Source organism: Chlorocebus sabaeus, chromosome 2 (genome assembly GCF_047675955.1).
Source record: "Chlorocebus sabaeus isolate Y175 chromosome 2, mChlSab1.0.hap1, whole genome shotgun sequence".
Lineage (NCBI taxonomy): Eukaryota > Metazoa > Chordata > Mammalia > Primates > Cercopithecidae > Chlorocebus > Chlorocebus sabaeus.
This window is the reverse complement of record NC_132905.1, coordinates 26,809,063-26,836,701: the sequence shown is the minus strand read 5'-3', so window position 1 is coordinate 26,836,701 and position 27,639 is coordinate 26,809,063. Positions and strand designations below refer to the sequence as shown.

Genomic DNA, 27,639 nt, shown 5'->3' with positions numbered 1-27,639 from the left:
CAGAACAGAGCCCGTTGGTTGCTCAGTGCGCGTCACTTCCGGGACTCAGGGTCGCGGGGAACTACTTCCGGGGGAGCGGCGCGGCGGCGCGGGAGGTGAGTGCAGCGGCCTCGCGGCGGGGCGGCAACTGAGAGAGAGCCGTGCTTGTCGCAGCGGTCTGGCTTTTCCGGCCGGCGTGTCCCCAGCGGCGCCGCTCAGCGGGCCAGGCTGTCGCTCCGCTCAGGGCCTGAATAAGTTCCAGCGGCGGTCGTTCAAAAGTTACTTCCGGAGGGGAGTTTGAGCCCCCCGGGAGGCGGAGGGCCTCGCCTGGTGCAGCCCTGCGCTGTCGTGCGGAGGCTGGACCAGAACCCAGGGCTCCTCATGGCCTGGTCCGGGCCTTTCCTCCCACGGGTGGAGCAGTAGGAGAACCCTGAGCTCCAGAGTGAGTCTGGCCAGGGTTGGAATCCATATGGCTGTGTTACCCTGGGCGAGTCACGGTTCCTCTCTGGCCCTCAGTTTCGTCCTCTAAAATGGACATACGCTCTCGTACTGCGGGTAAAGCCAGGTGGTAAATGTAAAGCCCTTAGTAGGTGCACAGTGCATGTTTGTTGGACGAATTCTTTTTAAGAGAAGCGAGAAATGAATATGAGAAACACTTTTAAAATGGTGACAACACATTTAGATTAATAATTATATTTTGCAGGGCATCTGCACACCAGTTTGAGCCCACCGGCTACCAGTGTGACTTTGCCCAGAGAAGTGGCTTAGCTTTGCATTCTAATCTAGTTTTGCGCAGTTCTTAGGAATTTGTTATAATGGGCCGGGCCAGGCTATACAGCCCATTGCCATAAAGCGGTAACTTATTTTCTTTTTTAAAAAAGCCATTCTATTTATTTATTTATTTATTTAGAGACGGAATCCCTCTGTGGCCCACGCTGAAGGGCAGTGGCGGGATCCCGGCTCACTGCAACCTCCGCTTCTTGGGTTCAAACGATTCTCCTGCCTCAGCTTCCTGAGTAGCTGGGATTACAGACGTGTGCCACCACGTGTGGCTAATTTTTGTCTCTTTAGTAGAGAAAGGGTTTCACCATGTTGGCCAGACTGGTCTCGAACTCCCGACCTCAGGTGATCCACCAGCCTCGGCCTCCCAAAGTGTTGGGATTACAGGTGGGAGCCACCACATCCAGCTTTTTTGTCTTTTTAATTAAAAAAAAAAAAAAAAAGTTCAAATACAGATGGAGTCTCACTATGTTGCCCAGGCTGGTCTCGAACTTCTGGAGGCAAGATATCCTCCCTCCTGGATCTCCCAAAGTGTTTGGGATTACCAGCGTGAGCCACTGTGCCCGGGCTAAAACAGTAGCTTCTGACACTGGTTTCTACTCCCCAGTCTGTTTTCAGTTGAATTTTCACAACAGAATTTAAACTTACTTCATTAGAAGCCAAGAATGGCCTACTAGCACAGTACACAACGTTGGGAGATGGTAAGGCCTGTGGCAGTTGTGAAATCTGAGTTTTTCAGTCTTAAGAGAAGATTTAGTATTTGCTAAGTCTTGAGAGCTATACTTGTCTCAGTGGTTATTTATTTGTTTTGAAATGTTGACCCATTCTTTTTTTCCCCAGTAACATTTTTGTTTTAGAATAATTTTAGATTTACAAAGTTATTGCAAAGATACTTAAGTGAGTGCCCTTATAGCCTACATTTCCCCTATTATTAACATCTTACATGTTGTCACAATTACTGAACCAATATTGATACCTTATTATTAACTCTAATCCATACTTTATTCATATTTCCTTTGTTTTTCCCTAATGTCATTTTTCTGTTCCAGTGTTATCCAGGGCACCCTATTACATTTAGTCATCATATCTCCTTAGGCTCCTCTTCTCTGTGATCGTTTGTCAGACTTTCCTTGTTTTAGATGAACTTGAGGGTTTTGAAGATAGTACTGACTGGTCAGATATTTTGCAGAAGGACCTTTAATTAGGATTTGCCTGTTTTTGACATGAGTAAGATCAGGGTAGTAGGTTTTGGGGGAGGAGGACCACCCCTTGATAGGGTTTGGCTGTGTCCTCACCCAAATCTCATCTTGATTTGTAACTCCCATAATGCCCACATTTGAGAGGGACCTGATGGGAGGTCATTGAATCATGGAGGTGGGTTTTTCCCGTGCTATTCTCCTGATAGTAAGTCTCAGGAGATCTGATGGTTTTATAAAGGGCAGTTTCCCTGCACATGCTCTCTTGCCTGCCGTCACGTAGGACGTGCCTTTGCCTCCCCTTTGCCTTTCGCCATGATTGTGAGACCTCCCCAGCCATGTGGAACTGTGGGTCCATTAAACCTCTTTTTCTTTATTAATTACCCAGTCTCGGGTATTTCTTCAAAGCGGTATGAAAATGGACTAATCCAACCACAGAGGTAAAGTGCTGTTCTCATTATATCATATCAAGGGTACATACTATCGTTATGAGTTATCATTGTTGACATCTGTTGACTTGGGCCACCTGGCTTGAGGTAGTAGTCAAGCTTTTCCAGTGTAGAGTTACTTTTCCTCCTGCACTTTCTGCACTGTACTTTTTGAGAAAGTCATTATGTACAGCACACATTGAAGGAGTATGGAATTATGCCCTATGCTTAAAGGCAGAATGTTATGCAAATTATTGGAGTTATTCTCTGTGGGACATTTGTCTGTTCCCCTATTTATTTTTTGCTTACAGAGCCATTTATTTGTATCGGTGTGAACTCATGGATTTGTTTTGTTTTGTTTTGAGACAGCCTGTTGCCCAGGCTGGAGTGCAGTAGTGCAATCTTGGCACACTGCAACCTCCACCTCCCGGGTTCAAGCGATTCTCCTGCCTCAGCCTCCTCAGTAGCTGGGATTACAGGCACCCACCACCATGGCTGGCTAATTTTTGTATTTTTAGTAGAGTTTCACCATGTTGGCCAGGCTGGTCTTGAACTCCTGACCTCAGGTGATCCACCTGCCTTGGCCTCCTGAACTGCTGGGATTACAGGCGTGAGCCACCACACCTGGCCTGAACTCATGGATGTTTATTTTATACTTTGGACCAGAATCCAGTGCTACTTTATTTTGTTGCTCAAATTATTCCTCCATTGGCCATTGGGAGCTCTTCCACTTGGCTCGTGTATCCCTTTGACATAACCCCCTCTATGTGTTTTGCTTTGTTTTGTTTTGTTGAGCACCTTCTTTCTATTCCAGACTCATCTAGTGTGTTTCTGCCCCAGTCCTAGAATTAGCCATTTCCCAAGGAGCCCGGGTTCCTTTTATTGGAGAATGGCCCAGAAAACAAGATCTGGGCTGTAGGTACACTCAGTGCTTCTCAGTGTCCTTGCTTCTAGGCCTTCGCAGTGGACAGAGCAAGAGACACATGTATAGATGCCCAGATGTAGAAGTATTTCCATATATAACCACCTGTATCTGTGTTCAGCTAAACATAACTGATGTCCAGCTCTTATCATGACCACGTGGATTATTCTAGCTCAGCAGTCCCCAACCTTTTTGGCACCAGGGACCGGTTTCGTGGAAGACAATTTTTCCACAGACTTGGGGGTGGGGATGGTTTTGGGATGATTCAAGTGCATTACATTTATTGTGTACTTTATTTCTGTTATTATCACGTTGTAATATATAATGGAATGACCATACAACTCACCATAATGTAGAATCAGTGGGAGCCCTGAGCTTGTTTTCCTACAATTAGACAGTCCCATCTGGGGGTGATGGGAGACAGTGACAGATCATCAGGCAATAGATTCTCATAAGGAGCACTCAGCCTAGATCCCTCACATGTGCAGTTCACAGTAGGGTTTGTGTTTCTATGAGAATCTGATGCAGCCGCTGATCTGATAGGAGGTGGAGCTCAGACGGTAATGTGAGTGATGGGGAGTGGCTGTAAATACAGATGACGCTTTGCTTGCTCACCTGCCGCTCACCTCCTGCTGTGCGGCCTGGTTCCTGACAGGCCATGGACTGGTACTGGTCTGTGGCCTGGGGGTTGGGGACCCCTGTTCTAGCTTCCTTTTCTTGCTTATCTGTAACCTCGCACTCCACCTGTGACGAACCCGACTCCCACCATTCCCCATACATTTACTTAATTGTTCATCTTAGCATAGATGTATCATGGTTTTAAAATTGCTCCGCCTGTATCCCCTGTGGGAAACAACTTATCAGCTAGAGTACAGTGTGTATGTGCAGTTCCTTTTGCCTTCAGTCTTACGGCTCCACTCATTTTCAAAGTTACTTAGGTCAGCACCCTATTCTCCTGCCACCCTTTCAGTGAAGTTGTTTAATACATTTAGATTCAAAATGTCACATTCTGCATTCCATCCTGGAACACCCTGACTTCATGTGTGTGTGTGTTGGTGTGTTTTAAAAACCGGGTCTCACAATGTTGCACAAGCTGGTCTCAAACTCCTGGGCTCAAGCAGTCTTCCTGCCTTGGCCTCTCACAGTTCTGGGATTATGGGTGTGAGCCCCACGGCCTTCCTATGTGTTTGTAAAAATATTTGCATACATTAAAAAGTTTACTCTTTGTGCTGTCAAGTTTTTTGGGTTTTGACAAATGCTTAATATTTTGTATTCCTAATTATGGTGTCATACAGGATAGTTTCCCCTCCTTCAGGGATTATTTTTAACTTCTTTCAGATTTCACCTCAGCATTCCTGTTGCTTTTCTCCAAAATATATCTATAAGCTGAGAGTTTACCACCTCCATAGCTACCACCCTGGTACAAGTGTGTCTTTTGACTGTTAAAGTAGCCTCTTCACTGGTCTCCTTACTTTCAATCTTGTCCCCTACAGTCTATTGTCAACAAAACAGCCAGAGGCATCATTTTGAAATGAGTCAGACCATGTGATTTCTTTGCTAAGAACCTTCCAGTAGCTCCCTTTTCACTCAGAGCATGGCCAGAGTCCTCATAACGGCCTGCAGCTTGCTTACTGGACTGTTCTTGATCATGATTCTTATTCCTGCCTCAGGAACTTGGCTCTTGCTGTCCCTCCATCCTGGGATACTCTGGCAGATGTTTAAATGACTTATTCCTTTGCTTTCTTCTTTCCTCTGTTGAAATGTCACCTTCGCAGAGAGGCCCTTCCCCGACCACTTCATATTAAATAGTACCCTCTTCCTCCTTCCTGTATGTATTGTAATACCCCTGACATTGCATGTGTATGTGTGTGTTTTGAGTACTTCCAGTTGAATGGAAACTCTGTGACAAGGACTAGACCAGTGCCTGGCACATAGTGGATTCACAGTAAATATTTGTCCAATGAATTAATGTCTTCTGTCAGCAGTGTCTGGCACTCGGGTGAACTTTACAGTGTCCAGTAACCTCACAAAATTATTTGCCTCGTTCAGTAATAAATAATTAGGCACCTTTTGTTAAATTCTGATAGAGGTATGAAAGTCTCCCGGTGTATGAAAACCTCTACCCGTAAGCAAGTCTGGAGCAGGACAAGGCTAGAGGCCAGGATAGCAGCTCTGCCCTGACTCACCAGTAGAGTCTAGGGAAACCTCGTGGCCTCTCAGCTCCTCCTTGTTGTTAAATGATGACGCTGTTGGTTGAGGCATCTGCTCTTGCTTTCAAGGTGGGAAACAGAGGCATAGGCTTAGTCATTTACCAGATATTTACGAGTCAGGACCTGGCATAAACTCAAGATATACTCAAGATCCTTGCTGTTCAAGAGATTACAATGGATCAAGTAGAAAACAATAGATTCCAGTGTAATATTTCTCAAAGAATAAGAAATAACATTCTAAAATTTGATCCAGCACATACATGCTCAGATGTAGATGGGTATTTAAAAAGCTTCAGCATATAATACCGGCCCTTAATGTGATACTCTCTGATATTTTCTATTGTTATTTACCTACTTAAATAAAGTGCTGCCTAATAAAAGAAAAAATGCTGGTTGCAGCCCCCTAAATGGTTTTCGTGGCTCACTAATGGGCCACAGCCTACAGTTTGAAAACAATTGACATAGTGGGTAAGAGCCCTGGCTCTGGAGAAGCCGGCCGCTTTGAATCTTGCCTTTGCCACTTATCAGCCAGGTTATCCCTGGGTAGGTCACATAACCTCTCCAAGCCTTGGTTTCCTCATCCTCATTAGTAATACCACCTCCCAGCGTGGTGGCGAAGTGCATGAGTTGCTGCCTGTAAAGTGCTGTTCACAACACCTGGCCATTCATTTGCCGACTGCTGTTGCTGCTGGAACAATGGCCGGGGAACAAAGCCTGTCACAGCAAGTTGAAGGGGTAAGTGTCTCCTAGTTGAGATCTGCAGGATAAATAGGACTTGTTTGACTTTGGTCATCAGGAAAGAAAACTCAGAAATACTGGCAGGAGAGCTGGGAAGTAAAGCGCAGAGGTGCAGAGAGAACTAGATGAGAGCTGTACAGCGCACACAGTATGTGTAGAGCAGTTTGTTTTCCAGAACCTTTTCACAACCAGCCTCGTATTATACCTGTGCTGTCCAGTAGGGAAACTTTGGCCACATGTGGCTTTTTATTGTTAATTAGTTAAATAAAATTAAAAATTTAGTTTCTCTGTAACCACATTTAAGTTTTCAATAGCCACATGTGGCTGGTGGCTACCATTTGAAGAACACAAATACAGAACATTTCCATCACTGCAGAAAGTTTTATTGGACAGTGTGTCATTATACCCTAACAAAAGTCTTGTGAAGGAAGTAGGTAGGGCATAGATTTTTCTTAGATACTTTATTGTTTCATAACAGTCCAAAAAATTAAAACTCATGACTTCACCTTAACAGCAACTATTTATATTTCTGTGGCCTCTTTTGATCTTTGGCCCATGAAATCAGCTTATAGATGGTTCCAATCATAGTGTTTATACAATTGCTTATTTTTTTTTCAATTAATGTTACTTTGCAAAGACTTTCCACTGAGCTGATCCACAATATGTGTGTTTGCCATGTTAGTGAAGAGGGATTATACGGTGATGTACCCTCACTGGGTTAACTGCTTGCTGATTGCTGGACGGTGGCTTGCTTCCTGTTTTTCGGTATCATGAATAGTGTTGCCATGAACTTTTTTCTACCTGAAGGCTTTTTCTTCTTTTGAATTGTTTCCTTACTATAAATTCTAGGAAGTAAGTTATTCAGTCAAAGGATATAATCACTATTATGGCTCTTGTTATATTTTGTCTAATTGCCATTTTTTTTTAAAGGCCTAAATGTATTATAGGTATTATTGTTGCTTGGCTCATGAGAACATCCCGTCTCCAGAGGTCAAGAGATTATTAGCCCAAAGTGTAGCTACTTGCAGATAGAGCCGGGGCTTTTGTCCTCTGCTTCCCGACTCTTGCCCTATCTTTCTATTGTACCACTCCAAATATTTATTATCACAATGTTGCTGTTAGTAGTAACACTGGTGAATCTGGGTATGTATAACCTCATAAAGCTTGTTACAGCCTTAAGCAAAAAGCTTGGGGCCAAGGGCATTTAAAAAAATGCACACTTTATGAGGTGCAACTGCAGAGAAATGAGAACGCATTCTTAAGCGTTGGTATTCACGTGGTGGTGCTGGTAGAGGCTGTTACATTTCTTCCAGTGAAGCTGTTCTTGCAGCCGTCTTGGAATTTACTTCAGGGCCAGTTTATGAGCCACCCCAAGTAATCTGCTTGGAGCCTGAGCATCATACCTTGTATTTGACCAAAAATGGTATTCCTGAGCTCAGTACCACCTGATTCACTGCACTTGGAACCAGATGATGTTGGGCTCTTTCCAGAAGTCAAATCCTTCCTGGGAGGATGAAGATCTGCCAGCTCTGAGGATTCTGGAAAAAAAAAAAAAAAAAAAGAGCCTCAAGCTTTGAAGGCCATTTCCATGGTAGACAGACTGATGTGAAAAGTGGCCATCCTGTTGCTCCAGGCACATGACCTTCCGAAGTGACCAGGTTGAAAGGGAAGCAATATCGTGTGTGAGTCCGGCTCTGTTTACTTACGAAGGTCGTTTTTATTATTCTTCGGTTACTTCATGTTGGAAACATGGTGCAAAGCAGTGAAGCAGCAGAGCCAAGGTGGAGACAGGCCTTTTTTTTTTTCAGATGGAGTTTCACTCTTGTTGCCCAGGCTGGAGTGCTATGGCGTGATCTCAGCTCACTGCAACCTCCGTCTCCCGGGTTCAAGCGATTCTCCTGCCTCAGCCTCCCAAGTAGCTGGGATTACAGGCGCCTGCCACCATGCCCGGCATGTATTTTAAGTAGAGATGGGGTTTCTCCATGTTGGTCAGGCTGGTCTCAAACTCCTGATCTCATGTGATCCGCCCGCCTCAGCCTCCCAAAGTGCTGGGATTACAGGCGTGAGCCACTGCGCCCTGCGAGGCAGGTCTTTAGGATTGTCTCTACCCCAGGGCTTCCCCGTGGAAATATACAAGCTATGTATAATTTTACATTTTCCAGTAGCCACATTTAAAAAGCAAAAAGGGACAATGCCTGTAATTCCAACACTTTGGGAGGCTCAGGCAGGAGGATTACTTGAGCCTAAGAGTTTGAGTCTACAGTGAGCTATGTTTGTGCCGTTGTACTCCAGCCTGGGTGACAGAGTGAGACCCTGTCTCTAAATAAATAAATAAATAAATGGGTAAAAAGAAACAGATTTTTAAAAAATTGTGACAAAATATATGTAACAAATTTACCATTTTAACCATTCTTAAGTTTAAGATTCAGTGGTATTTGCAGTGTTGTATAACCGTCATCACTGTCTATTTCTAGAACTTTTTCATCTTTGCAAACTGAAACTCTGTACCCACTAAACCGTAACTCCCCGTTTCCCTTCCCTCCAGCCCTTGGTAACCTCAATTCTACTTTCTGTCTCTGAATTTGCCTGTTCCAGGTACCTCATATAAGAGGATTCATACAATATGTGGTCTTTTGTGTCTAGCTTATTTCATATATGTTTATTCAAAGCTCATAATGTTTTCAAGGTTCATTCATGTTATAGCATGTATCAGAATTACATTTCCTTTATGGCTGAGTAATATTCCATTGTATGTATATCCTGCGTTTTGTTTATCCATTTGTCTGTTTATGGACTCTTAGTTGTTTCCATCTTTTGGCTATTGTGAATAATGGTGCTATGAACATTAGTATCTTGAGTCCTTGCTTTCAATTCGATTTTTTTTTATTTTAAACAGGGTCTCTCACCCTGTCACTTACGGTGGAGTGTAGTGACGCAATCACGACTCACTGACTCACTGCAGCCTCGACCTCCCAGCTGAAGCAATTTTCCTGCCTCAGCCTTCTGAGTAGCTGGGACTACAGGTGTGCACCACCATGTCTGGCTAATTTTTAAATTTTTTATAGCGACAGGTTCCCACTCTGTTGCCCAGGCTGGTTTTGAACTCCTGGGCTCAAGTGATGCATTTGCCTTGGCCTGTCAAAGTGTTGGGCTTACAGACATAACCCACTGTGCCCAGCCAATTGTTTTTTACGTGTATGTTTTGGTGTCATGGTGGGATGGGGGCAGGGTCTCGCTCTGTCACCCAGGCTGGAGTGCAGTGGCATGATCACAGCTCACTGCCTTGAGCTCCTGGGCTCAAGTGATCCTCCCACCTCAGCCTCTGGAGTAGCGGGAAATGCAGGAGTGAGCCACCACTCCTGGCTAATTTATTATTTTTTTTGTGGAGATGGGGTCTTGCTATGTTGTCCAGGCTGGTCTCGAACTCCTGAGCTCAAGTGATCTGCCCACTGTGGCCTCCCAAAGTGCAGGGATTACAGATGTGAGCCACTGCAGTCACTTCAACATGTAATCAATATGAAAACATTATGAATGAGATAGATTACATTCTTATTTTCATACTAAGTCTTTCAAAATAGGTATCCAATTAGCATCTAAATTCTTTTTTTTTTTTTTTTTTGAGACAGAGTTTCACTCTTTTTGCCCAAGCTGGAGTGCAATGGCGCGATCTCAGCTCACCGCAACCTCCGCCTCCCGGGTTCAAGCAATTCTCCTGCCTCAGCCTCCCGAGTAGCTGGGATTACAGGCATGTGCCACCACCCCGGCTAATTTTGTATTTTTAGTAGAGACAGGGTTTCTCCATGTTGGTCAGGCTGGTCTTGAACTCCCAACCTCAAGTGATCCACCTGCCTCGGCCTCCCAAAGTGCTGGGATTACAAGCGTGAGCCGCCGCGCCTGGCCTAGCATCTAAAATCAAACTCGCTGCGTTTCAAGTCGTAATAGTCATGTGTGGCTCATGGCCACCATATTGGATAGCTCAGACTTAACAAAACATTGCATTGTGGCACAGATCTCTGGAAACACAAAGGGTTTTAGATTCAGATAGGCCTGATTCCAAAGTAAATTTGCCCCTTTATCATTGGGATGGGCAGAAGAAAGCCACTAATGGGTGCTGTGGTAGAGGGGGAGCAGTTCAATCATGCCAGTGGAAGAGGAGGATGACAAGAAAAGCATGTTGGAGAGATGACACTTGAGCTCAGCCTTAGAGGCAGAGTTGGGGCTTTGTCAAGCAGTCAAAGTAGGAAAGGACATTCTTTGCAGAGTATGCAGCTTGGGCAGAGGCCCAGGATTTTGAAAGAGCCCAGTGCTCTTGGAGAACCACAGCAGTTCTTTCAGCTCTACCAGGATATTAGGAGCGGGGCCCCTGCCGAGAGGAGAGGCTGGAGAGCTGGGCTGAGGCGGGACCTTGCACCACTGGCCACCACTGCCCCTGTCATTCACGTCATCAGCAGCTCTTGTCTGGCTTATTGGCAGGGGCCTCCTCCTGGCTCTCCCTGTGTCCACTTTGCCCCTCCCCTTGTTTTCCCTCCTCCATTTAAAAATGGAAGTCAGATCATGTCACTTTTCTGCTCAAAACCCTTCAGTGGCTTTACATTTCAGTCAATTAAATTGGAGGTATCAGGGTCCGACCCCGTTCCTCTCTGATCTTACCTCCTTCCACCCTCCCTCCTGATCACTTCTCTCCCTGTATTGGCCTCCTTTCCCCACCCTGGGGCCTCCACACTTGCTTTTTTCTCTGCCTGGAACATGTTTCCCTCAGATACTCAAATGGCTCACTCTCTCATTTCTTATCTCTTCCACTCTTATTCCCATCTCTGTTCTTCAGAGACAGCCTTCTTGTCACAAAATAAAGTGATGCCCTTAAGTTTTTTCCAAAATGCTTATCACTACCTGGCATATCACGTCTCAATGTGTTCATTGTCTCCTTCCATCCTGAGCACGTAGGCCCCAAGAAAGCAGGGGTTTGTCTGTTTTGCTCATTGTTCAGTGCTTGGTATTCAAGAAATATTTGTTGAATGGATGACTAGATGAATAAATAAACAATAAAACCTGAAACGTGTTAAGACTTTAGTAAATGTATGTTGATTTGAGATTTTTGTTGAAGTGCTTCCCTTTGCATTTATTTATTTTTCTCAACTTTATATTTGGAAAACATCAGACGTACAGAAAAGTTGAAAGAATGGTTCAGTGACTAACCATATGTCCCCAGCTTAGATTCAAGAATTGTTAACATTTCACAATTCCTGTATATATTCTTGGGGGTGTGTGTGTGTTTGTTCAAGCTAAAAGTCAGTTACAGGCTGGGTGCGGTGGCTCACACCTGTAATCCTAGCACTTTGGCAGGCTGAGGCGGGCAGATCACCTGGGGTCAGGAGTTTGAGACCAGCATGGCCAACATGGTAAAACCCTGTCTCTACTGAAAATACAAAAATCATCCGGGTGTGGTCACCCATACCTGTAATCTCAGCTACTCGGGAGGCCAAGGCAAGAGAATGGCTTGAACCCAGGAGGCCAAAGTTGCAGTGAGTCGAGATCATGCCATTGCACTCCAGCCTGGGTGACAGAGTGAGGCTCCATCTCAAAAATAAATAATAAAGAAATAAATAAATAAAAGTCAGTTACAGAAATATGACACTGACCCTTTGCATTTACAAGTTGGCTCTGAAGAGTGGCGAGTCAGAAGAGACATCAGGCAGCCAGCAACTTGGGCCATGGCCTCTGACCTAGACTTCTCACCTCCGGAGGTGCCCGAGCCCACTTTCCTGGAGAACTTGCTACGGTACGGACTCTTCCTGGGAGCCATCTTCCAGCTCATCTGTGTGCTGGCCATCATCGTACCCATTCCCAAGTCCCACGAGGCGGTGAGTGTTTCCTTGGGAGCCTGAGCTCTTCTGAGTGCCAGCCTGGGTTCTGAGTACTAACAGTAGATGCCACCGCAACTAAGATCAGCGGGGTCTACAGTGGGCCTTTTTGATTTAGCGCGCCCCTGAATTCCCACCTGGTGGGTTGAACCACATAGTTAATACTTTATTTGTTCATGTACCCATTAAGGAGATTTTTATTTAGTGCCTACTACATTTCAGACTCTGCTGAAAGATGTAGTGTCTGCACCTAAGGAGCATCTAGTCCTTGGGAGGAAGGCAGATAACAAAAATATACCCCCATGTGCTCCCGTGAGAAATACAGAGTACATCGACGGTATATAACAAGGGGGAGAGACCTGATCTTACCCTGGACTGTGGTCCCTGCCAAGGAGACAGTGTTTGAGCTAAGACTGAAGGAATGAGCAGGCTTTTGCCAGGCAAAGTGGGCAAGGGGCGAGGGCAACATTCCAGGGAGAGGGCATTGCACATACAAGGGACTCAGAATAAAGGAAAGGGCTAGTTCAAGGAACCGAATGAAGGTGACTGTGGCCAGAGCACAGAGGGGCATGATGAGAGCTGCAGCCAGAGGTGTGGGCAGGGGCCAGAGGGTTTTAAGAATGAGAATGATGTGGTCAAATTGGCTTTTTTGTTGTTGTTGACTCTTCCTCTGTAAATATCTTCATAACTATACGCCCTCCTTCTACTCATTTTCTTGCCCACTCCCATTTGCTCATGGCATTGATTTGTTGGAGAAAGCAGGTCATCTGTCATGTGGGATACCTACATCCCAGGAATTGGCTATTACTTCTCTGTGGTGTCATTTAACGTGTTTCTCTGTTCCCTGTGTTTCCTATCAACAGGCGTTCTATGTAGAGGCCTGATTCCATTCCAATCAGATTATTGGGTGTGAATACCTCAGAGCTGGTGCTGTGTACTCCCTACTATGTGGCATCAACAGGCATGTGATGTCTGGCTGCTGCACATTTAGAGATTCTAGGATTGATCGGTGGGTTTAGGTGGTACCAGCTGATGAAAATCCCCTATCAGTCTTTCACCTAAGTGATTTTAGCATCCATTGATGGTTGTTGCTTAGATCCATTATTTCCTTCTGCATCTGTTAGCTGGAATTCTTTAACAAAGACCTTTTCCTTATCACCTGTATGATTACTCTGAATTGCTCTTCATAATGAAGAGCAGGAAAAATGCTTGGTTCTTTCCCTTTATTTATCAATTTTCAAAGTTGTGAATTCAGGCTCTAGCAACCTCCAGTGTTGACCAGTGAAGCTTTGGTTTTCATAGCATTTTGAACATATTTTTTATATATTTGATATGTTTTAGTTTTTTTTTTTTAGGGCACTTGTCTGCCATTAATTTGTTTTTTATGTTCAGTGGGAGCCCCTTTAAGTTGGTATCTTTGTTCTTTGTCATACTTCATTAGTCTTTGATATTTCCTTGCTTCATGGTTCAGTAAGATGTCACAGGCTCTTTGTGTGTGTGTGTGTGTGTGAGACAGGTTCTTGTCTGTTGCCCAGGCTGGAGTGCAGTGGCACAATCACAGCTCACTGCAACCTCTGCCTCCCAAGTTCAAGCAATTCTCCTGCTTCAGCTTCCCAAGTAGCTGGAACTACAGGTGTGCCACCATGGCTGGCTAGTTTTTGTATTTTTAGTAGAGACAAGGTTTTGCCATGTTGCCCAGGCTGGTCACAAACTCATGGGCTCAAGCCATCCACTTGCCTTGACCTCCCAAAGTGCTGAAATTATAGGCATGAGCCACTGCGCCTGGCCCCAGGCTCATTTCCTGCCCCAGTCTTGGAATCAGTCATTTCTCTAAAATGCTCTAGTTCTTTTTAGCTAGAAAATAGTATTTAGAAGCTACAGTTGGGGCATTAGAAATTCTCGGTGCTACTGAGCTCTTATTGCATCTAGGCCTTTCAATAAACGGAAATAGAAAATAAACATTTTTTAAGAAATGAAAAAGTTGTGAGTTCATACTAGTATTTCCAATTCAAATGTGAGGTGATAGTGTTTCTATTTATTTGATTTTATACTAGAGTCTCGTATTTCTTTATCTTATGCTGGAAATCTTGTTCTCAATAACGTTAACAAAATGATGTGTCTGCTAGAGCCTACGGTATCCGAGGTCCTCAGGACCACCCCAGGTTCACTGATGCACTAGGGGGACTCTCAGCTGTGGCAGTGAAATGGTATCAGGTATGGCAGCACAGGGAAAAGGTACATGGGGCAGAGACTGGAGGAAACAGGCACAGGCGTCTCCGTGCTCTCCCATTGGACACCCAGAGGAAGGAGTTGCGGCAATGTGTGTGAAGTGTTATCTAGCAGGGAAGCTCGTTAGAGACTCAGTGCCCACAGCTCTTACTGAGGACTGGTCACAGAAGCACCCTTGGCCTAGCATGTACCAAAATTCCATATTTCCAGAAAGCAAGCAGGTGTTCAGCATGAACCGTATTGTTTACACAGTTTAGGCGTGGTGAGCCACTCTTATCATTTCTGGGAATTGTGAGAACCACCTGGAATCCAAGTTCCCAGATGCCAGTCAAGGGCCAACCTTGCAAGCATGCTTCTCTAAGATTAGTGATGTATATTAACTTTATTCTGCACATCTACAATATACCAGTTACATTTTTAAAATAACTGTATGTTTACTACTAAGATTCAGAATGAAATTTAAGACTTCTTTGTGGTTCTTCTTTGGCCTTAAAATATGTCTCTGTGGAGATATAAGGTCAAAGTGCTGTGTTTAGTAACTGTTTTTCTCTGTGTAGGTCTCCCATCATGAGATATAGTTCGGTTAATTTGCTTCAATCTGTTTTTAATTTTTAGGTATTTTTCTAATTTGCTTCAATCTGTTTTTAATTTTTAGGTATTTTTAACATTTTTATTTAATTTGTTTTAAGTATATAAAACATTTATATACAATATTTCTCAAAGTCAAAACTATATAACAAGGTATATTCACAGAAGTTTGCTTTAATCTCATTCTCCTCCACCCTGTTCTCTTCCTTCCCACACAGTTAACAGTTGTTATTAGTTTATCTTTTTTTTGTTTTTGAAAACAGTAACAAATGCATATATATGTGTGTGGTGTGTACATATATATTTCTATTCCCCCATTCGTTAAATAAAAGATAGCATGCTATTAAACACAGTTTTGCAACTTTCTTTTCTCACTTAATGTACCCAATATGTTCTGGAGATCCATATATCTTAGAGATCACTGTTCCTGGAGATCCTGCTTCTGTAGCTGGGAGGATGATAGGGAATTACTGATACAGTGTGGAACCTATTGATGCAGTGGGGAACTATGGTGAAGGAACAGGCTTAGGGTGGGTGCAGGGAGGGAACATACCAAGTTCAGTTTTAAACAGATGCTTTAACATATCCAGGTGGTTCTGTCAAGAAAGTTGGTGGATTTACAGGTCTCTAGCAGGAGGAGTGCATAGACTGAGTGTTGACCAGCATGTGAGTGTTGATAAGATGTCATCTAAAGCCACGAGAAGGGACAGGGTCTCCTAAGGAGAGAATATGGAGGGAGATGAGAAGAGGGCCTAGGCCAGAGCCTGGCGGGGCTCCAGCGTAAAGGGGACAGGCAGGGGAGGAGCAGCCAGCAAGGGTGGGAAAACCTTGGTGAACAGGGACAAGTTTGTGGCCTCTAGGTTGTCTTGTCCATCTGTTATTCTGGTATCTTGAGAAAGATCACGATTGGAGTTCTTCCACCCACAATTGTATCACATTTTAAAAACATCACCCCTGTGCTCTTGGGCTCTGCCCCCACAGATGTGGTGTGCTATTCGGTATTATAAATAACAAACGTGGTTGTTGGTGGTGGCTGATGAGGCCTGCAGAGAGTCCTGAAGGAGGGAGGTGATGAGCCTTCTTGTTTTATAGGCAGAGTTGTGTGGCTGTTTGGAGAGCAGGGAGGCTGCTCACCTCCTGTTGTGCTTGAAGCCCTTAGAGGGAAGCCACAGAAGCATGGGTTAGTTCAGCAAACTTCAGAAAAGGAGCCCCTTTATTGTTCTCTTTAAGGTTTTCAGTGGGATAGTGTGTTAAAGTCTTTTAAGGCAGGGAGTTGACAAAGGGTTCAAAAATATGCCACCATACCCCCCCACCCACTGCCATTTAGAGGTTAATTTTGGACAACAGCCTCATCTTTTTAAATTTAAATATAGTACATGACATCTCTCATTTTTATTAATCTTGCATTTAGGGAAACAAGGCTCACACAAGTGAATTGTCTTCATAACTGAAGCTTACTGTTTTAACTTTTTTTTTTTTTTTTTTAGCTTTTCAATGGATCAGTAGCAAAAAAATACAGTACTGTTAATCTTAACTTTTTACTGGTGCCTCAGGGGAGCAAATGGCCCCAGGTTACACAGGGGGTTCTATTGCTAGCTCTCTGTGTGTCTCCATAAGGCAGCCTTTCTCACTCCCCAAACTCCTAACTAGATAGAAAGGGAACACAGCATTCTGTGCATAAACAGGATTACAAAGAGAGGGTGAGTGCTGAGACTGTGCTGCTTACAGGTTGTCCCTAATAGTTGAGATTTGGAAGGAGTTTGGAGGGGAAAGAAAGGGGTTTTAATATGGGGATGGGGTACTTTTAGGGAGAAAGGGAGCCCATGGGAGTGCGGGCAGCTTGTAAGACTCTAGGCAGCCTGAAAGCAGTTGGGAGATACATGGAAGTGGAGGGTGGCAGGAGGTAGGGCAGGGAGCAGAAGTGAGGGTGGGAGGACCCAGAGAACAGTCTTGCCGCCTTTGCCGTTTTGCTCAGGGCAAAATCTTCCCTCTTGCTTAGCCTATAGAAACAAGGTTTATTAGTGGCTTTTTGGGTCAGAAGATAATATTTTTGGCTCCAGATGATGGGAAAGGCTTTGAAAAGCAAAAGAATGCCTTTCCTGTTGTTCCAGTAAGCCGATTTTTTGCAACTCGCTTATGACTTCAGTACTTCAATACTTAGCAGATTATTTGAAAGCTCTTTTGGGGTTAATCATGGAGGAAAAAAGGGAACACATACAAATGCTTCCCACCCCACCCCCTTCCTTTTCATAGTAGGAGCAAGAATCAGTTCGTAAAATGAAAACCCGTGTCCCTAGAATCGTAAGCCAAATGAAAAGGTTTTCTTATTGGTACCTCATTAAACTCAGACCTAAAAAAACAAACATTTGTTTGAGCCTGATGGAGGTGTGGGCCACACTTAATCCAAGCATTTTCTTGTAGGCTGGATTCTAAAATAGAAGATAATAGGTCCTAGTACCATTTCCATCTAGTCCAGGTTAGCAGGTAAGTTTCATCTCTCATGCCAAGTCTGATCGATTGCATGGTGGCCATGGTGAAAAGGATTCTGGGGGCTGTTGCTTTGCTCTGGAGGAAAGAAATTGATTGATGCTATCTGTTTACTGTGAGCTGGGATTAGAGAATGAGAGTGCTGGTCTTTGGACTGGCCAATGATTCTCCACGAGGCTGCACATTAGAACCATCTGGGGAACTTTCAAAGGCCTAGACCTCACCCAGAGATTCTGATTCAGTTGTTCTCTGAAGCCTTGGATCAGTATTTTCTTTTTATTTATGTAGAGACAGGGTCTTGCTCTGTTGCCCAGGCCGAAGTGCAGTGGCATAATCTTAGCTCACTGCAGCCTTGACCTCCTGGACTCAAGTGATCCTCCCTTCCTCTGCCTCCTCGGTAGATGGGACTACAGGTGTGCTCCACCACACCTGGCTAATTTTTAAATAATTTTTTGTAGAGACGTGGTTTCACTATGTTGCCCAGGCTGGTCTTGACCTCCTGGGCTCAGGTGATCCTCTCACCTTGGCCTCCCAAAGTGATGGGATTACAAGCATGAGCCAGTGTGCCCGGCTTGGATCAGTATTTTTTTTAAAGTGTCCAGGTGATTGTAATATGCAGCCACTGCTCATGTCTTTAGATGATTTCCCTCAAACAGAAACCAATTTTAGGAGGACAGGATATGTTCAGTTCTTAGATGTGTTGTTTGAGATAATAGCAAAATGTTCCATGTGGGAAAGGAAAAGTGAGCAAGAAGTTGGGAAATAGAGACCTGATAATTATTTTATTAACAGAGCATTATGATGTCTGGAATCCCAGCACTTGGGAGGCTGAAGTGGGTGGATCACTTGAGGTCAGGAGTTCAAGACCAGCGTGGCCAATATGGTGAAACCCTATCTCTACTAACAACACAAAAATTAGCCAGGCGTGGTGGTGCGTGCTTGTAGTCCCAGTTGCTAGAGAGGCTGAGGTGGAGGTTGCAGTGAGCTGAGATCGCGCCACTGCACTCCAGCCTGGGCGACAGAGCGAGACTCCATCTCAAAAACAAACAAACCAAAAAAACCAAACCAAACAAATACAGCATTATTACTTGAAACCCAAGAATGAGTTACTAAGTTTTTCAAGGGAAATGAAGATCCAGGAAAGACGCGAACTTGGAGCATACCCAACCTGTTGAAGTAGTTTCCTTGCAATGTAGGTAGACTGAGAAGGTGCAGGTGCTGTCCTAGAACCCAAGAGCAGGAGTGCGGCAGCGCCTCCGGAAGTGGCGGGAACTGGAACTTACTGCTCATCACCGGCATGCCCTCTGCCTCCCTTCCTGTTCCTTTCCTGCCTTTTGCTTTTCTAACGAGGACCCTGCTTCTCTGCTTGCTGGCCCTGTGATGAGATGCAGCACAGCCACTAAACATAACCATGCCTTCCTGCAGGTCTCAGTTCCAGAATCCCCAGGGAAGGAACTGTGGCTGACCCAGCTTGGGATAGCTGTGGCCAGTGTGGGGGAGGGGAGGGTTCTGTGGCGTGACCTCTGAGTGGGGATGGGAAGGTCCATTCCCACAGGGGGAGTGCTGGGCAGAGAAAGCTGGGGTCTACATTTCTCTCCCTCTCTCAAGTGACAGAGCAATGGGCAGGGGACCAGGACAGTGTGGCCTGCCTGAAGTCCACCGAGTGGTCCATGGAGAGCACATGTGAGACCAGTGCCCTGGAGATGATTGAGGAAAGCTGGCCCAATCTGACGCCACCACTGTGTTCCAGCTGCTCTCCTTCAGAGTTGGGTTTCAGTAGAAGAAAGTTCTCAGTAGGGAGTTCCTGGCTTTCTAGGGAAGTCTCGGGATAGGTTTGAGGGTCTGTGATCCCTGTCAAATTGTGTACAAGAATGTGAGGTTTATATGCCCAGGCATATTTTCTGGGGGAGATGGTCCATAGCCTCTCTACATGGAGTGCAGTGGGAAGTGGGAGGCAGGTTTCTTCTCAAGGTAGGGAGCCTGTCTCCCTCCTCCCCATAACCCTCCTCCAAGCCTCTTTCGGATCGATTTCTACATCGAGTGTTGATTCAGCCAACCCTAACTAAGCATGTGGGTGTTGACTCTGAGTTCAGCAACTTGTGTGGCGGATGGTCAGTCATACACGGTAGTGAATCAGAAACTCTCCTAGCTTCAGCGCTGACTGTTCTCATCTGTTCATGTGCTTATGGCACATCTTGTCAGCTCACAGCCAGCTGTCTGCTTCTAGAAGGCAGGTCCTTTCACTTCCATACTGCTATGTTTGTTGATTGCCACCGTCTTATATTAGTGGGGACTCTTCCTGTTACAAGTTCAGAAACTCAGCTCCAGCAGCTTCTCCAAATGAAAACAGTATTGGCTCTTAGAACTGGGAATTTCAAGGCACAGCTGGATTTAGGGGTTCAAGGGGTCTCCAGGGCTCCATCTGTCTGTCTCCTGGCTTTCCTGGGAGTGCTGGCTTCCTTCCTGGGCCCTTGCTCTGTGTTGGGAAAGATGGCTGCAGCAGCCACAGTCAGTGCCCTTATCAGTCAGGATTGACAGGTGAGAAAAGCCATTTTTCTGCCTCTCCTCACCTTCTGAGTCTCATGGAAGGCCTCTCCTTGGCCACATACACCTTGCCCCACAGGTGGGAAATGGGAATGAGTACTGTCTTTGGCCAGGCCACATGTAGCTGCCTACTCTTGTGACCCCAGTGACTGAGAGTCCCCCTGAACCCCATGGGATAGGGAAAGGGCAGGGCCCCCATGGAAAAGAGGTGCTGGGAAGACAGATAGCTGATGGCCAGCATTGCGATCTAGTGGAGGACTCACCACAGGTGATGGTGAGAGTGGTGGCTCCCAATGTGATGCCCGTGGCGACTTCACAACCAACCAGAAAGCCCTGTAGTGTTTAGACCCCTGATGATGTTTTGTCTCATCAGGGTGGTGAGCCACCTGCACCTACTGCACCACAGGTGGCTCATTCCTGTGGTGCAGTAGGACAGTGGCCTAGAAGGTCAGGACTCTTCTGGAAAATCTTGCACAAGGGTCTTGATTTTAAACGAGGCCCCTGGTTTCCAGTGAGGCCTGCTGTAAATAAATAATGAACACCAGGCAAGCATCCACCCATTCTCAACACCTCAGGACACAGGCTCACAGAAGCAACTTTGCGTTTCTGCTCAGTGTGATTTTAAAGCTTGGGAGGAGGTTGCAGTTGAATTGGGAGGCAGGCTGTTTTTTGCTTAATGACCCGTTCTGGGGATATTGCCGTGTGGTGGGCAGGATGAGGGTATAAACATGCTCCCACCAGCCTGTGGTCTGGAGATGTGTACCGACCGGTTCTTGGGAGAGACGGCTGGACACACAAGGAGCCGCAGAGCAGTCAGTGGGGAGGGCCGGCAGAGTCGTGCTGAATTGTGTCTGGAATGAGCTCCCAAAGGCTGTTCTTTCTAATCACAATTCTCCCTGCCTGCCAAGTGCGTCCTGGACTCCGTGTCTCTGTTTGCCTTGTTGAGTCCACATGGATGGCCTCCCCTGCTCTGTTTCAGCCAGTCCTATCTTTGCTTAAGGCCAGTGCTAGTTTCATCTCTGCGAGGACTTCTCAGCTCCCACCCTGTCTCAGGCCCTCATGGCCTGCTGGGATGGGCAGCACCTTCAGCATTAGGCAGACTGGTCTGAGTGCTGACCTGCTCTTAGTCTGCCTCCGTCATCAGAAGAGGACCTTCCTGCCCAACTCTATTGTTTTTAGAGGGTCGTGCAAGATAAGGTGCACGAGGGTGCCTGAGTGTAGCAGAATGGTTTTCTTTCCCTGGGCCATTTTCAAGGAAAGAGTGGCCTGTGTAGAATGACATTTTGTCCTGATTTACAGTACTAAATCCACATTGAACTGTAGAGTGGAAATCATAAAATTCAATGCACTTTTCTTGCTGGAAGGGATGTGATGTATTGTGGCACAGATTCGATTATTCGAATCTGATGAATAGCAGCAATTTTCTGGCCTGGTAAGCGCTACAGAGCTGCTTCATTATTGATGGGGCCTTTGTCCACAGAGGACGCCTCCGTGGACCCAGGAGCCTCCTGGCCGCGGGAGTTTTTTATATGTGACATGCGATTGCTGAGGAAACTTGAGGCTTGCTTCCGAGGAAGCGCAGTGCTCCCAGATTTAAAGGCAGGGCTGTTGGCTTTGTAGTCTGCTGTCTGTGTGGCTGGTACTGGCAGTGTACATTTGAGGAGAAATGAAAAGGCAGCCCTTCATTCAGAGTCATTCTTGTCAGTGAAGAACTTGGAGCTACAGGCCCTGTGTGGCCGCCAGGACTCCAGGGCCCAGGTCATGTGGGTCACGGCCGCCTTTGCTTCCCTGCACCTTGCATGGGGCTGTCACCTGGCCTCAGGGAGCCTGAGTGGCCTTGCCAATGGAGTGTGGCTTGTGGTGCCTGGCTCACCAGGGCAATGGAGAGGCTCGGGGAGCATCCACACACACACCCGCTAAGTGTGCGTTCTCCTCTTCATTCCCCATGGGCACAGTGCCCACGTGTACTGGATGCAGGTAGAGATACAGAGGAGGAAAGGGAGCAGAGTACTGGGAGACACTGGCTGGCCAATAGCCCAGGGTGACAAGAGTGGGCTGTGCAAGGGGGCCTGCCTAGAGACAGGGGCCAAGACTGAGTGAGAGGCCCGGAGCCCCTGCCGAGTGTCTTGGAATTTATCTCACACAAAGGGGAACCAGCAAGGTTTTTAAAGGAGGAAACAGACACTATTGGGATTGTTGTTGTCATTGTTTTTTTTATTTGTTTGTTTTTGTTTTGAATGAAACTTTTTTTGAGTTTTGCTCTTATTGCCCAGGCTGGAGTGCAACGGCCAATCTTGGCTCACGGCAACCTCCACCTCCTGGGTTCAAGCTATTCTCCTGCCTCAGCTTCCCGAGTAGCTGGGATTACAGGCATGCACCACCACGCCTGGCTAATTTTGTATTTTTAATAGCGATGGCGTTTCTCCATGTTGGTCAGGCTGGTCTTGAACTCCCGACCTCAGGTGATCCACCCGCCTTGGCCTCCCAAAGTGCTGGGATTACAGGCATGAGTCACCGCGCCTGGCCTGTTGTCATTGTTTTAGGAAAATTGACTCTGAAAGTAACATAAAGTAAACTCTGACGAACATGGGGAGGTAGAGGCATGGGCAGGAGAATCTGTGGGAGTTGGATGCAACCAGCGGGGCTGGCAGGGGACCTGGGTCTGAGCTGGGCAGTGGAGTGTGTCCAGAGGGGACTGGCTGGGTCTAGAGCCTGCTGGAAAGTGGAATGGACAGACCTTGGGGATAGGTTGGATGCTGAGAACTCATAAATGACTTGGAGGTGTCTAGCTTGGGTAACTGGGTGCATGACGGCTCTAAAAGCTGAGGTGGGGAAGAGAGGAGGAGGTCTGGGGTGAGGAGGAGACAGATCACGCATTCAAATGACTCGATAACTGTAATATGTACACACACCCACAGAAGACTGCCTTCAGCTGTAAAAAATCAAGTGATCTGGAGCACAAACCCACTTTTCTGACTCCTGTAGGGACTTTAGTCACAAACAAGGGGTTTTAAGTGACCCATCGACAGATAGGTTCTCAGAGGAGCTGTACTTATCGTTCCAGAGGCAGCTTGTGGTTCTGGGGGCTGCTAAACAGAGAGTAGGTTTCACAGTTAACTCAGATTCAACGTATTCCTACCCCTGAGGACCCCAGGAAACCTGAGAGAGGCTGGACTATGTACCCATGAAGAGGTTAGGTTCAAATCTTGGGTCTGCTACTCACCAGCTAAGACCTTAGGCAAGTCGTATGACCTGAGTGTTCCTTTGTTTATCAATTGGGCCTCATTATGGCACTTTGTGAGGCCGTCATGTCCAGACACATAACACAGGGCCTGGCATATTATAAACAATAAATAATTAGCAGCTGTTGTGGCTCTTGTTATTTTTTAGAGAGGGAGTCTCACTCTGTTGCCCAGGCTGGAGTGTAGTAGCTATTTATAGACACAGTCATAGCACACTATAGCCTCAAACTCTTGGGCTTTAGTGATCCTCCTGTCTCAACCTCTCAAGTAGCCGGGAGGACAGGTATGTGCCACCACGCCCAGCTGTTGTTGTTATTATTGGCAGCTATCCTTAGGCATACTTTAGGCCAGGGTATGTATATTGGGTTTTAAGTCTGTTCATATCCTCTGTGATCATGGAAAAGTGAGGCCTAGTTTTAAGTGCTGTATTTTCATGGTAATAAACAAGAATGAAGTTCTCATGGTTACTGGGAGACTTGGCTGTTTTTTCATTTCATTCATTCATTCATTCACTCATTCATTCGTTCAGCAACAGGTGAAGCTATCCCAAAGTGCTCATGGGCTAATAGGGGCTAACATGAAAACATGTAACTATGGGAAAATAATAGTGGCATTATGGGCTGGGCGCAGTGGCTCACACCTGTAATCCCAGCACTGTGGGAGGCTGAGGCGGTTGGATCATTTGAGGTCAGGAGTTCGAGACCAGCTTGGCCAACGTGACAAAACCCCATCTCTACTTAAAATATAAAAAATTAGCTGTGCGTGGTGGCGGGTGCCTGTAATTCTAGCTACTCAGGAGACTGAGGCAGGAGAATCGCTTGAACCTGGGAGGTGGAGGTTGCAATGAACTAAGATCGAGCCACTGCACTCCAGCCTGGGCAAAAGAGTGAGACCCTGTCTTTAAAAAAATAGTGGCATTATAAGGTTCCTGGGTGCCTAGGGGCCCGAGGAAGGAGGAGGGGCTGCCCCCAGCTGGAGGGAGGAGCAGGGAAGGAAGGCTAGACAGTGAGTAGGAGTGTATTCATGGACAGGGCCAAACAATGGGAGCAGTTTGCCAGGTGGCCAAGGAAGCAGGTATTCCTGTTGATGAAGGTGACCAGCGGAAGCTCTGGGGCCTGACTTAGTGTGGGGGATAAAGAGGAGCCCAGGTGAGGCTGGAGAAGCGGTCTCCTTAGATGCCGTTCCACAGAGAGCCACTGGAAGCTTTCAGGTGGACGGTGCAGTGGCCAGAACTGCACTTTAGAATAGTTCCTTTGGTGGGTGCATGAGGATTGGACAGAGACAGCAGGCACTTCGCTTAGCAGTAGGCAGAACTGGAGGGGGAATTGGATGCTGGAGAGAGTAGCAGAATCAAGAGGTAGAGGGGGCATGTCAGCAGGACATGGTGACCCACTGGACAGTGGGGAGCAGAGAGATGGTGAGGTCACTGGGTCTCTGGTTGCTCCACCAGTGGGAGGAGGGCTGGGCCTTCTGGGGTCAGGGACAGTTCAGTTGGAGGTGCCTTAGAGACGCCGGTCCGATCGTCTGGCAGACAGCTGGATCAAAGGAGAGGTCTGGGAGGTGCCAGAAGGGTTGAGGCTCCAGAGAGAGGGCCTGTGGAGTGAGGGAGGCACTAGGGTGGCAGCTGGGTCTCACTGTCCCTGTGGTCTCTGAACTGAGCCCCATTGAAACTGGAGGAGCCCCCAGCCTTGAATTCAGAAGGCAGACTCCTTCCTAGAGATCCAGGCAGGCCTTGCAAATTTTGTTTTGTTTTGTTTTGGCCAAGTTACATAAACAGAGTAGGGGACCTTCAGATCATTTTGACTTTTGGCGGGAGGAGGCTCAGCAGGCCAAGGGAATCCAGCGCTGCAGTGAGAGGCTGGGGAGGGGAAGCCCTTCGGTTATCTTGGGACAGTCACTCCTTGGGGGCCTGAGACCTGACTAGCTCTTCATATCTGGTTCTCTCGCCCAGGTGGGAGACAGTGTTGGCTGATAGGAGGGAGCTGACAGGCCTCTGGATCGGATCCGAGGCAGGGACTGCCCTCCCCTGCATGGGCCCTCCTCTTCTGTAGGGTGGGCTGAGGCTTGGGCCATGGGCCAATAGGGCAAGCGAGGAAGGTCAGGGAGTGTAGTGAGCTGGAAGCCGGATTGGGAAATGAAACACAGAGGGGTTTTTTCCTCATCTGGAAGTATCCCCCCTCCCAGGAATCTTAGTCTGCTTCGTATTTTCCTATTTCTCATAAAGAACACGGGCACTGAGAAACATTTCCCAATCAGTGCTGGGGGCGGCGGGGTGTGGGGGCACGGTCGGCACCTGAAAAGGGGCAGCGCCGCCTCAGCCCATCGCTGCCATGAGGGAATGCAGGGCCAGTGTCACCGGACAGTTAGTTTCAAGAGAATCTAGGAATCCAGATTTAATGGGAAATCTCCCAATTGGCTTGAGTTTTTAAATAAACACTGCAGGCCAAATGAAGTCTGTGGCCTGGACAAGGCCTGTGGGCTGTGGTTGGCGTTCTCTGGGCTAGCCCGGCCTCTCTGACGTCCGTCCTTTCTGGCCACGGCAGACTGCAAGTTATCACTCAGAGGAGGAGAGGACACTAGACAGGAGCACACAGAGCCTGTTCCAGATTCTTCTCTGACATGAGCCTGAGTGGCCTGGGCCAAGCTGTGTCCCTTCCCTGGAGTCTGCCTTCCTTATCAGCACAGTAAAGGCCAGGGCTGGATCTGTGGGTTTGAACCTTTTATTCCTTAGCAGCAGAACTTTGTTTCATTTAAATCTTACAAGGGACAAATCACAGTGTATGAAATAGATTGAAAATCAGAGCTGCTCCTGTCGCCAGGGGAGTCTGGAATTCTGCTCCAAGGCTGCCTCTGCCCTCCCCCACAGAGGCACCTCTGCCAGGCTCCGCAGAACACAGTGTGGGACTACGCACCTGCTGGCGGGCCCTCTGTACCCCTCCCAGCCCTGGCATTCTGTGGGTTGAATGGGAGGACAAAAATGGCAGCCAGAGGAGGGCAAGCCACAGCGAGTCTGCCCCACAGCCAGCTCCTCGCCCACATTTTGTCCAGTCCCTGACACGGGATGATCGGCCAGCCACTGGATGCAGCTGGCACTTCCTGGGTGCTTTCCACGTAGTTCTGCCTCCTCACGTCAGTCCTGTAAGGCGGGCGTGGCTATTTCCATTTCACAGGTGAGTAAACCAAGAAACAGAAAGGCGAAGTGAGTTTCCCACAAAGTCAGTTGGCTGGAAAGGGAAGGATCCCAGGTTCTGCCTGGGCGTCTGAGACCCCACAAGCTGCCCCCTCCCCGTGGGGCCTCCTTTATTCTTCACTGAGAGCCACGATGCTCCCGGGGCAGTCCCATATACATGTGGGTGCTAGGTCCCAGGAATGACGATTTCCATCTCTTGTGTTTCTGTGGCATGCTTCTTTGCTTTCAGATGTGATCTCCTTTTGCTGGCATCAGGCTTGATCCATCTAAGCAGGACTCTCCTTTTTATCACCTCACAGGAGGCCGAACCGTCTGAGCCCAGAAGTGCTGAGGTGACGAGGAAGCCCAAAGCTGCTGTTCCTTCTGTGAACAAGAGGCCCAAGAAAGAGACTAAGAAGAAGCGGTAGAAGAGGAGGCCCGAGGAGCTGGGCAGGCAGGGAGAGGGTCTTGGGGACAGCCCTCCTGGGAATCTACATCCTGTTCCCCCCCATCCCAGGCTCAGGGTCTGAGGAGGCTGTGACGCCCTCGGACCACAGAGATCTAGACAGTCATGACAGTCCCTAGGCTCCAGCTCGGCAATCCATCACTTCCTCTTCCTTCTGCTTCTGTGACGGTTTATAGTCAAGGGGACTGAAACTGTGAGCATAGACTGTATTAGGTTTGTTCAGAAGCCAGTTCAGCTCACAGAGTCACATTTTCTTAATTAGTCATGTGTCCATCCTTGAGTCGCCCCCTCCTTGTGGGTTTACACTACATTTTGGAGTCATTATCTAATGCTGACAAGCACACCCTCTCCCATTATTTGTGTACTGCAAATCTCCTGCTAATCAGTCACTTTTGTTGCTGCTGTGTAGACAGAGCCAGGCCTCACCTGTTTGTTTAGGCCAAGATGCCATGGCCATGCAATGTTAGTGATCCCACTAGCTGCGACAGCCAGGCCCAGAAAATGCCTGGCGTGAGAGCCAGCAGACGGCCAGGACAGGGTAGGCAGTGCCTGCTTCTGCTCCATCAGGTGCAGGGTATTTGGCTGAAGGTGTGCATATTTCCTGGGCACAAACTTCCTGAGCCTCTGAAATGGGAGGCTCATCAATTTCAGACCAACCTCTTTTCAACCCATCATAGCACATTCAAGGTGTGCCTTTTACTTCTACTTGTACATCCCCCATCCCTTCAGTTCTTTCATTCCCTGACCAGTGAGCGAGTTCCTGGGGGAAGTGTGAATAAACTGACATGCAAGCTTCAGAA

At 47.0% G+C, this 27,639-nt stretch overlaps 1 protein-coding gene across 3 annotated transcripts; it reads left to right on the top strand.

Moving 5' to 3' along the window:
* MANBAL (mannosidase beta like) lies at positions 1 to 27,639 on the top strand. Of its 3 annotated transcripts, none has more exons than XM_008017946.3 (3): positions 1 to 95; positions 11,909 to 12,114; positions 26,694 to 27,639. In XM_008017946.3, the coding sequence occupies exons 2-3, from the start codon at positions 11,965 to 11,967 to the stop codon at positions 26,799 to 26,801; spliced, it is 258 nt and encodes an 85-aa protein (XP_008016137.1). In that variant the 5' UTR covers positions 1 to 95; positions 11,909 to 11,964; the 3' UTR covers positions 26,802 to 27,639. The 3 variants fall into 3 exon arrangements, with proteins under 3 accessions (XP_008016137.1, XP_008016141.1, XP_008016151.1); XM_008017950.3 differs by having other exon boundaries at positions 77 to 421; XM_008017960.3 differs by lacking the exon at positions 1 to 95 and adding an exon at positions 9,149 to 9,276.